Source organism: Electrophorus electricus, chromosome 17 (assembly GCF_013358815.1).
Source record: "Electrophorus electricus isolate fEleEle1 chromosome 17, fEleEle1.pri, whole genome shotgun sequence".
Taxonomy (NCBI): domain Eukaryota; kingdom Metazoa; phylum Chordata; class Actinopteri; order Gymnotiformes; family Gymnotidae; genus Electrophorus; species Electrophorus electricus.
In genome coordinates, this window is record NC_049551.1 from 13,075,739 (window position 1) to 13,086,560 (window position 10,822).

Below are 10,822 nucleotides of genomic sequence, written 5' to 3' on the forward strand. Positions count from 1 at the left end.
ATATCTTTGGAAATCTTATGTACTTTACCACGATTTTGAATGATAGATAGATAGATAGATAGATAGATAGATAGATAGATAGATAGATAGATAGATAGATAGATAGATAGATAGATAGATAGATAAAGGATAGTTAAGCATCAAATAATAACTAAAGATATTTAATCATTAAAATGGGGCAAATACTGGCGTTTCAAACGAAGTTGAAAGATCACCTGCATTAAACCTTCAGGGAAGATAACGTTGGAATTTCAGGGCGGATGTAGCAGACTACCAAGCACTGGAATTTAAGTCGTAACCGAAAGTGGAGCCTGTGGGATTAATCTTGTGCCAGAATGATTCGCTTTTAGCAGCCCTGAGTGTCATTCGATACTTGAGCGCTTTCAGCCGCACTGCCCCGGAACTTTGCTTAAATATACCTTTTTAGACAAATAAAACCACTTTTGAATAACAACAACAATAATAATATTATGATAATAATAATAATGCATACAATTATTGTCGTTGTTGTACAAAAGCTGTTTTATTTGTCTAAAACGTTTTTTTTTTATTATTGCCCTTTTCGTGTGTGCTTAATTATTATACAGTAGTGTTATACATTACAACACAATTTACAACTGAGCCTTTTGTATTACTAGCTATATCTTGCAGATTTTGAACATTAAAAAGACAACGTAATTTTAATAATGTTTTACATACGTCAGCATTATTTTAATAATTTTTAATTCTTCTTTATTCATTATTTAAAGTAACTTTATGGTGGCTCCAGACCTCAAAAATACATCCTCAATTGTTCAGTGTTTGCACGATCAAAACTAAGATGCGGTTCGTGGTTCTGATGCTGCAGGAATTTAACAGCATGCTGCCTGACCGTTTCGACGGACGTAATCATGTTTTAATCTTCTATACGTCACTGCAACTCAACTGACTTTGTTTACTCACAACTTACTTTATTTCTAATTCACAGATTTAAAAATGTGCTTTTAATTACACTGGCGTGTTTCGGCATTTTAAATGTGCTCCGGGGTAGCTGAAGTGGACATTTTTAGATCATTTTTATTTGTAGCCCAAATTATGAGCAGGTAAAAATGAGTCACTGCTTTACTTGTTGACTTAGTCATATTTAGATATAGTGAAATCAAACTGGTTTTGATTCCGGTGAAAATAAGATAAACGTTTCTCTTCTTTCGAAACGATGACGTCGTGAGGCGACAAAGGCGAAACCGAATACATCTCCGCCTCCAGTATCTCGTGCTCCCCTTAAACACTCCAACCTGTTACTCCGTTCATCTCACATTCGAGGTGTGGCTTCAGCGAACAGGTGCCTACAAACTCCATCGCCAGCTGGAAAGAGGAATTCACAGGACGCTTTCATACGACGTGTTTCTTTTTTTTAGGCCTTCACATAGCCTGTTATTTTGCGGGCGATTACTTGAGTTGATTTTTAGTACGTCTCTTTAGAAACCCGCGACTTGGGCTACAGCCACGTTTTATATACGATACGTTTCTGAAGATCTTTACATCTACAACTTGGTATATAGGTGGTCCCGTGCGTTTGAGGTCAAATTAATTTTCCTCGTTTGCGCATCGGTTTAATATCATGGCGAATAAAAGTTTGCAACTTTTGGGATTTGTCCTTTCGCTGCTTGGCGTGGTTGGTCTCTTGGCTGGCACAATAATGCCCCAGTGGCAGATGTCCGCTTACGTGGGGGACAATATCATTACGGCGGTGGCGATGTACCAAGGCCTGTGGATGTCGTGCGCCTACCAGAGCACGGGACAGATGCAATGCAAAGTCTACGACTCTATGCTTCAGCTCAACAGTGAGTACCGTACACCAGCGCAAATGTAGTTACAAAAACCTACTGGACCTATTAATTAAACGCGTTGTAGGTTTGGTTTTCACCTTGGTTACATTTGAACATGTTCGAAAGGTAGACGACACAATCCGGCGCTTCTACGGAAAGCAGTGCTCATCTTGTTAAAACTGTTGGTTGGTGATACACAGTTGCAAGCAAAAAAAAGGGTGAGCGCTCGAGAATGGCGCAGGCATTATGTTGCTTTCCGTGAGCAATATTTCCTCTTCGCACCCCTCTAGCAATGTGGTTTTCTCGAGTGCATACTGCGCCCATTACTTTTTGGGCGACTAAACATTGAAACTTGTTTTTCATTGTAGACAGTGGTTTAATATCTACCTCCTAGCCTCGTTTTGTGCATCGTAGGAGGGTTGGTCTTGGCACAGGTGGGCCAAACACCTAATATGTAGCACATCGTTATACGCGTCCAAATATTAGGACAATATTGCAGTGTTGTACGATTGTGCGTTCCGGGTTTCAGCCTCATAGAGGCATATAGGAAAAAAATTGTTTTTCGGGGAATGGAAGTCTCCCAAATAAGGCCGCGCATTTTGGGAGTGGTTCTTTGAGCACGCACCTGTCTGCTGGGTTTTCAGCGGTGACTTGGGCACTGGAGAGCAAGATTCGCTGAGCCTTTAAAAGCAGGGTTTTTTTTTTTTCTTTTGCTGCGCCCATTTGCATAGGCAGTTTATACTATTTATAATTTCCTTTTTAAAAAAACAGTTCAGAAGAGGGAGTGGTGTTTAATAAATGATTGCTGCCTCGGGGTTCAAACGGAACTTTTGCACGAAGGGGTGCAAGGAAACGTTCAGAGTAGGCTGCCGAACTCGTTATAAGAGCAGAATATTCGCTTTGCCAGTATGTTGGTCACATTGGAATGAGATTTGGCACAACTGAACGCTTTTGCTCTTGAAATATCACGAACGAAAATGTCTAATATAGGGCGCTGACACGCCTGGGTTACGCGCTTTGAGTAATGATTACACGGGCTGTCTGTTTAAGGCACGTTCTTCCCCTCCTCCACGTAGAAAAGTCTCAATGTCCCAGTATCGGTAAGGAGGGGAGAGAGGACAGCCGTCATTTGCTTTGTTTGTAATCGACGCAAATCTCAAGCACACCATAAACCAGTTTATTTTACGCGCTAAGAAGAATGATGACCAATATCTTTGGCCATCTTCATTGAAAAAAAAACAAAAAAAACCCCATCTCGCTTAAGTTTTAAAAAGAGGAACTGATCGATACTAGTAGTGCCGGAATAGTAATAAACCTTCTCATGTTGTTGCAGTTAGCCGTTACCCAGCAACCACGTTGTTCTAACCGCTGGTGAATCCGTTTGTTCTGGCTCTTCCACTTTGGTCAGACTGCGAAAGTGCCGAGCGTCTTTATGTTGGCTATACCGGCTGTTAATGGCTGGCATTTCGGCAGCTCCAAGACTGTTTGTTTGTTTTCCTTTATTAGAGCATTTGATAAAGCCTTATCTCATGTACACTACTTTTATGACATCTACAAATACAAATGCATGCCAGCTTTGATAAGTTCCCTAATTACACTTGCCTCATAAGATATTGCCGTGGTTATATTGCTGAAGTATTTGGGCTTTGGTTTTTTTGATCTATGTAGCCAATAACTCAAACGTCTTTGAATGGCAGGTGACCGCCATTACAAGCTGCATGTTTGCTCAGTTTCCGTTTGGACAGTCTCTTTAGAATGGGCTTACTCTGTACCAAATGTGTGGTCAGATCACAGGAAGCCAGGGGCTTGGCTTTTTCTAACACGCAGGTCGTGGGAGGTTCTGTAAAAGAAACCTGACTCTTGTTTCCCCATGACTGGTTAGACTTGTTCTGTACTAACACACACTTTCTGTCTCTCAAAGGAAGTTTCCGGATGAAACCAGTTTGTGTTGTACCTGACTGCAGGTGGAAGGGGGGATGGGTCTTGACCCCATGAGTGTGTGCAGGACAATGGTCCTTAGTCATGCAGTTTGAGAGCTTGGAAGTCCTTGTAGATTCGTGTGCCCTGAAGACCATGTCACATGATCATGTTTTGTCAACTCTAACTTTGGACAAATCTACGCTGGGGCTTTCAAAATGTGCGGTTTTTTTTGTGTGTTTTACATGAGCGGTCATAAAGAATAAAAAAGTAGCAGCCTTTTTAGAAGTTTCCCGCAAGAGACGGACACGGAGTAGCTTCTCTTGAAGTTTGCAATGACCTTGAGTTCCAAGACCGGTTGCGTATTGGATCCTGTACTGGTTTAGGGTGCACTTCCTGCCACGTCTGTGCCCAGTATTGTGACCTGGTTTTATTCCTTTGATAGGAATAATAAGATTTCTTGTACGAAGTATCTTCTTTCCTTCCATATTAAGCTATAGGGTCACAGCCCTGTGGGTCCGAAGGGTCAAAGTGCAACTTTACTAAGCGTTCTCCCTCTTTTGTGCGTAGGTGCTCTCCAGGCCACACGGGCCCTGATGGTCGTGAGCCTGCTCTTGTCGTTCGCGGGACTCGGTGTGGCCACCATGGGCATGAAGTGCACAAACTGTGGCTCGGCTGACAAAACGAAGAGGTCCCGCATTTCCATAACTGGAGGGATCATCATCCTCGTGGGTGGTAAGTTTGAAGTCTCCTGACCATGTCTGCATTGTGTAGGATTTTTAGGAGGGCTCGTGCGGCCCCCTGCCTTCTTCAGTGCAGTGTGCTAGGCTAAGACGCTCCTCTCTTTGGCCTCTGCAGCGCTCTGTGCCATCATCGCCTGTTCCTGGATCTCCCAGCAGGTCATCAGAGACTTCTACAGCCCTCTCACTCCAGTCAACACAAAGTACGTAGCGCAAAACATAGCAGCTCTGCTGCCTCTCCCTTTACGCACCTGTTGGCACTTGTGCGGCGGTCCGGTTACTGGTAATTGCTTGGTGTCTTCCTCATTTGGTCACAATTGACCTGTCCAAAGCACAAGTCCATTTAAGGCAGCAAATAGTGTGTGGGTGTGTGTGTGTGTGTGTGTGTGTGGGGGGGGGGGGGGTTGTTTTTGTTTGGTTTTTTTTTTGCCCTAATTATGTACCGGTTTCTTTCTCTGTAGGTATGAATTCGGGGCGGCCATTTTTGTGGCGTGGGCCGGTGCCTTCCTGGATGTTATAGGTGGCGGCCTGCTGGCAGCCTCCTGCTCCCGGACCAAGTCCAACCCCCAATACCCAACCAAGATGCGCCCCCCTAGCAGCACCAAGGAGTACGTTTGAGTGCCCCTTGGTGGCTGGTTTTAAGGTGGTCGCATGTTTCAGGGTGCTGGTAGACGTTTTTCCTGTACAGCTGATCTGAGACTAGTGTTGTGTTGTTTGGTTTTACAGCAATCCATGAGGTAAAGGCAAGGTTCTATTAGTGTACCAGGGCATCTTCTACTCAGAGGTGGCCTGCCTTGGCCAATCCCTGCCCCCTTCCCCTCTATTTTTTTTTTAAATTTTTTTTAAAATAAAAACTGTTACTTTAAGTGCCTTTTTATTAGAGTTTAATTTACCATAAGCCCTCTGTAATTGGCATATAGTAGGAGGAGACATCGTTGTGGGAGTCACGGAACGTTTACTGGTTTAACCTCAGAAGGGTGTGGAAGGAGGAGAGAGCTGGTCATGGAGAACTGTGCATCTGCCTTCTCCCTTCTTCCCAGTTACTGTTCGTCGGTGCCTCTTTCACAGTCCTGCAGTAACGTTCTGCATCTCCTTAAGCCAGAGGGTCCTCTCAGGAGGCTGGCACCTATACCAAATGTGAAGACTCCCAGCGAGGGGCAGTTAAAACGCAACTCCATTTATAGGAAAGTGAGAATACCGAGGGCTTTTTCATGCCTGTGCAGTGTGGAACAATTTGCATCCAACTTTGTGACCCCTCCCTTAAGCCCTAGGAATGAAGAAGCAGAAAGGTATACGGTTGTAGCTAGTTTCACCACCCTCTAGAACAAAGATCTGTTTTTGTCATGCTTATTTGCTATTTAATGCCTTGCCTTCTTGGGTCTGAGCAATGACTCATTTTTATTGTAAACATGTTAGGTCATATGTACATATTACTCACTTCTTGCTGTATCCAATCGGGCTTTTTCATATCTTTTTAAAATTATTTTATTCAATGAATTTTAATGTAAATAAACAGATGAAGTGGAGCGAACTTGAGTCGTCTTATTTTTTACAATGAAGGAAAGCTCAGTTGGAAAATGACTAAAGGACTTGAACTAAGATGTCGATAGAGGGAATAGCAGCACATGCGGACAGCGCCATGCCTTGGACTCGAGCGCCACCTCGTGGCCAGAGTACACACATTTCATGACTGAAAGCATATAAAGTCAACATTCGGACTTAACTTTAGATTTTATTTGAATGGGATTGTGCTTTTGTCCATTTTATTTCGATGGTGTTTGCTTAAAGTCTAATTGGACATACAACATGCAAATACGATTGCTGGTTTAAATTAATATTTGTATCCACATTACCAAGTATGCAGTCATACTCACGCAAAAATATCAAGTGGAACAATACACACAACGAACAACCACAAAACCGGCATATGCCACGTGCATGACCTTTGACATTAACGCCCCTGTTTTTTTTAACCAAAGGGAATAAGGCATTAACTCTGAAAATGCAAACCTTTGGTGAAAAGACCAATCTGTCAAGAGAAGCCACAGCCGATTCGTTTTTTCTTTAAAAGGACAAGTTAATATTGGTAAAAATAAAGTGAAAAAAAACCTTCACGTAAACCGTAGTCTATGTATTAAGCCCGAAATAATAGTCAAAGCTCTTCAAACCTGTAAATAGATATGTCACGCGTTTTAGCCATGATAACAGCTCAAGAGGAGACATCGCGCTGATGACAGTAATTGGTCTGTAACTTTGGTCAATTGTATTTTTTTTTGCTTACATATGTGCAAAGTTCCATGTCCACTACTCGAAGCAAGTTCACAACCTGCCACACCAAAGCTCACCTACGACGGTGCTGACATGCGCGGAAAACTGCGAATAAACTACAGGTAACGCGCATGCGTCTAGGGTTAGGTGCTGTGTGCTTGTTTTTTTTTTTTAAAACAAAAACTCCCATCGTGTACAGGCAGTTTCCTTCCAGGAGTGCGCAGATTGGGAATCTTTGGCCCAGTCTGGCCGTATCTTAGTGTTCAAGACGGCGCGTGGAGCTGTCCGTTTTTGTCCAGTGCGTCGTCCAAGTCCTCGTCCTCAATCACGACTGAAAAAGCACAGTTTATTGTAAGCTATTGTATTGTAAGTCTAAATTGGTAAAGTTGCCCATGCCCACCAATTTGAGATCCACTGGGGGGGAAAAAAAGCATTGAGTGATCGTTTCGTTAAGCGTGGCCTCGCTAGGTACTCACCTCTTTTGGACCGTCCAATCTGCCCCAGCATTGGAGCCCTTTGGCCTACACTCCGCTGCGGGGACTCTGGGATCTCTCCCCGCGAATGCTGCATTTCAGGGTGGACACGGGGGCTGGATCGAAACGCACTGGACGGGGGAAGGAGCTCGGGCATGTCGGATTTTTCGTGCATCCCGGCGAGTGAAGGGTCCGCTTGCTTTTTCACAGTCACAGTTTGAGGCTCTTCTGTCTTCTGGAAAGCCGCCTCTGCGCTCGCGTGCTCCTTCTCCTCCTTCTCCTTACTTCCACAGCAGTACAGCATCCAGGACTGATGGAGGTCTTATATGGTTGACAAAAATAAACAAGACTCATTCGAGACGCTATAATGAATGCAGCATGATGAAGCGAATAAGGCTACAGGCTAACGTAATGGAAGGGCTACGTAAATGCATTCGCCCGTCATGGTGGCACCGCAAGAAGGTAACAAACGAAAAGTGCAGAAGACAAACTGCTTTAAGAAAAAATCATCCCCGTCTGAGACCGCTCACACGACGCCGAGTTTACGGAATAAGGAGGCGTGTGTTTCTTTAGCCAAACAGGAAAAAAACAACAACTGTCCTCACTTGAAAACGCACATGTAAAACCTCTTTAACGCCACTGCTTTAAAGTGATGTTGATGGCCACAGACGGCTAGATTCTTACCGTTTTCTCGCGGCTAACCTTAAATGTTTGTAGCCCAATAGCCGCTGCTCTGCACCGGGAGCTGCTGGCTCTAAAGCACATCTCGTCTGGCGCTGTGACATCGAAGGGATTTCCCGACTCGACCTCTTGCGTCACGCCTCCTGGACGCAGAGCCTCTTTTGCCTAATTACAAATTACAAATTCATGAGTCTTTAAAAAAAAATCCTTATTATTCTATTATAGTACGTTTCAAAGACTGGCATTACAAAATAACTGCCCCGCTCCCGTCAATTCATTTCATGCTCACATTTGAGTTAATACTGCAAGGAAATCCATAATTGCATGTTTGCATAATTGCAAAGGTAGACCCAATTTTCAAAAAAGTATAGCGTCACGCGATTAACGAATCTCTCCAGTTGGATGTCTGGATTAAAGACTGGAAAACGGATTTACCCTTTATTATTCTCATACCATGAGCCCTTAATCAACTTATTCCTTTCTCTCTGTTCAGCTGATGTGCAAGATCAGAAATGCGGATGGACGCATCTCGGCATGCATGTGCTATGCGTCATAAAGCTACCATAGAAAGGCCAGTGAATGAGGGATTCGTGTTTTTTCACTTTAGCGTGACGTGGAATTCTTTCATGGCATGCCCTACCCAACTCGGGTAGTCTCGCGATCAAGTCGGACAGGTTAAAGTAGTCTCTTATTGAAATATTTCTCTCAGTATAAAGCAGAACTGGGCTGTCCACGGTGTCTATCTGTGCCTTAATATTTATCAGACAGCGGATCCCTAAGGTGAGTCAGGATTAGCAAAATAGATCTTTATTATTTATATCACTGGAGATGCACTAAATGGTTGAATTTAAGTATGTTTTAGGTCTGTTTGTGCTTCGTAGACGTGCACGTTTTGAAATACCTGAACGGTCAGTGATCCTGCTGTTTCCGAAGAGTTAGGCTGATTACACATTCACAGCTAAAGCAGCAGCCTGGGCCACCGTTTATGATGAGAGCACAAATAAACCAATTCCACTTAAATAAATGTTGGCTTGGTAAATGATGTTGGGACTCGGGTGACAGCCAGTGATGGTACTGTGCCCTTTTAGCTGCAACCATGACAACCAAGATGGTGTTCGCCCAGCCGCAGCCTGTCCTGGACGCCAGAGAGTCTGATGAGTGGACGTCGGGTATATGCGACTGCTGTGACAACAAGCCTCAATGTAAGACACTCCAGTGTTGACGATGGCGTGCGTGTGTATGCTCTTGTACTTTCTTTATGGGGAGCAGCAGAGGCAAAAAATCACGAAAGCTGTCTAATCTAATCAAATCTATCTCTCTAATAAAAATACAACTGTTTTGGTTTAAATAGGGCCTAATGTTGTATTTGGTTATAGTTTGAACAGCAAACAATGAACCGCGTAGCCTAATGCATGATTTGGTGTGGGTTTGTGTCTCTGTCCAGTGTTGTCGCTCACCATCTTCGGAAACGTCTGTGTTTTCAGGTTGTTTCGCTTTTTGGTGTTGCCCATGCTTCGCCTGCGTAAAAACGCGAAAGTATGGCCAGTGTTTATGCCTCCCCCTTCTGGACATCTTTGGCCCCGCCCACCCTGCTACACTTGCGATGAGGGTCTCAATGCGCCATCGCTATGGCATAAAGGTACAGGGAACACGAATTAAACATGACTTCAGTACTCCTATCTATCTATCTGTCTGTCTGTCTGTCTGTCTGTCTGTCTGTCTGTCTATCTTTCATTCATTCATTCATTCATAATCGTGGTAAAGTACATAAGATTTCCAAAGAAACTGGATGTTTAAAGGATCTAAGATTGTGTTTGTGTGTGTTTATTTATTCACAGGGCACCATATGTAAAGATTGTGCGATTGCCACATTCTGTACTGCCTGTGCATGGTGTCAGATGGCTCGAGAGATGGACAGTCGCGCCATCCCCATCGCCCTTGTCGGGACGCGACCCACCCAGTAACTGCCTAAAGTGCTCATTAGGAAATATGGAGTCCCAATCTTGAAGCTTTTTATATGGAAGTGTTTCCCTTGATTTATCCTGATTTCCCATGTCTGTCAGTGTTTGTTCTACGTTTTATCCATGCTAACCTTTCTGATACGGGTAATTGTCTCAGAGTTCTATGAACTTTGACTTAGTATTGTCCCATATTTATCCAATATTTGCATAATTAATGTTTTGATCACTGTTCTATTTGTGTTTCTGTTTGAGAGGTTTATGTTCTGGTTCTGTTGTTTTCCTTTAGGGAATTCCTTTGGTTTCATTTTGAAGTAAATGGGTTTATTGTGTTTTTACTGTTTTACTGCATCAAATTGTACAGTAAACAGATTTAGTGTGTTTACTATTGCACTTTGAGCACAGTCCAACACTGACATGATTTGGAATATGGTGTAGATAATTTTTCTCAGATCTGAGACCTTCCCAGTTGATTTGTTTGCAAACTCATCTTTGCCTCTTTGTTGTTGAAACTTACTATGTGCAAAATATACAATAAAACTACTAAAATTGGTTCGCCTGTTTTACACTGAATACTTTAAGTTCTATAGTAAAAATTACATTTACAAGCATAGTTACATTTACAGAATTTAGTAGATACTGTTGTACAGAGTAATGTATAGATCTTCTTTGTTGTCTTAGTGGAACTTATACTAGTATAAATGTAGTATAGATAGTTGAATGCAAGCATACCATCAGGCTAAAGCCCTGTCATTTTGCATTTACATTCACAGCATTTAGCAGACATTCCTATCCAGAGTGACTTGTGATCTACTCATAGAGTGTATCCCAGCCAGTACAATGGATTAGAATCAAAGATACCACTGTAAGAGACTTGGATTTGGTTTCGGTGTGTGAGTTTAAGATAAAACTTCTGTCAGATTAGGAGCTGGTGCAGGCAAGTGCAAATACAACACTAGAATAAAAGGATTTGTGTA

The 10,822-nt window shown here is 42.9% G+C and overlaps 2 protein-coding genes across 3 annotated transcripts; both read left to right on the plus strand.

Annotated features, from left to right (window-relative positions):
• The first annotated feature begins 1,268 nt into the window (after positions 1 to 1,268).
• Positions 1,269 to 5,986, plus strand: cldn7b (claudin 7b). Its single transcript, XM_027028067.2, has 4 exons — positions 1,269 to 1,823; positions 4,296 to 4,460; positions 4,584 to 4,668; positions 4,927 to 5,986. The coding sequence occupies exons 1-4, from the start codon at positions 1,601 to 1,603 to the stop codon at positions 5,081 to 5,083; spliced, it is 630 nt and encodes a 209-aa protein (XP_026883868.1). The 5' UTR covers positions 1,269 to 1,600; the 3' UTR covers positions 5,084 to 5,986.
• A 1,616-nt stretch (positions 5,987 to 7,602) lies between these two features.
• Positions 7,603 to 10,109, plus strand: ponzr2 (plac8 onzin related protein 2). 2 transcript variants are annotated; one of them, XM_027028068.2, is made up of 4 exons: positions 7,603 to 7,668; positions 8,976 to 9,089; positions 9,372 to 9,526; positions 9,726 to 10,109. In XM_027028068.2, exons 1-4 carry the CDS (start codon positions 7,635 to 7,637, stop codon positions 9,849 to 9,851), a joined length of 429 nt encoding a protein of 142 aa, XP_026883869.1. In that variant the 5' UTR covers positions 7,603 to 7,634; the 3' UTR covers positions 9,852 to 10,109. The 2 variants fall into 2 exon arrangements, with proteins under 2 accessions (XP_026883869.1, XP_026883870.1); XM_027028069.2 differs by lacking the exon at positions 7,603 to 7,668 and adding an exon at positions 8,620 to 8,667.
• The last annotated feature ends 713 nt before the right edge of the window (positions 10,110 to 10,822 follow it).

What these genes read in the sequence shown, in the direction of transcription:
- cldn7b (XM_027028067.2), top strand. Translation starts at nt 1,601, where the DNA reads ATGGCGAATAAAAGTTTGCAACTTTTGGGATTTGTCCTTTCGCTGCTT. An exon ending in CTCTATGCTTCAGCTCAACA is followed by an intron (nt 1,824 to 4,295) that starts GTGAGTACCGTA and finishes TTTTGTGCGTAG; the next exon opens with GTGCTCTCCAGGCCACACGG. An exon ending in GATCATCATCCTCGTGGGTG is followed by an intron (nt 4,461 to 4,583) that starts GTAAGTTTGAAG and finishes TGGCCTCTGCAG; the next exon opens with CGCTCTGTGCCATCATCGCC.
- ponzr2 (XM_027028068.2), top strand. Translation starts at nt 7,635, where the DNA reads ATGCATTCGCCCGTCATGGTGGCACCGCAAGAAG. An exon ending in CATGGTGGCACCGCAAGAAG is followed by an intron (nt 7,669 to 8,975) that starts GTAACAAACGAA and finishes GTGCCCTTTTAG; the next exon opens with CTGCAACCATGACAACCAAG. An exon ending in GCCATCGCTATGGCATAAAG is followed by an intron (nt 9,527 to 9,725) that starts GTACAGGGAACA and finishes ATTTATTCACAG; the next exon opens with GGCACCATATGTAAAGATTG.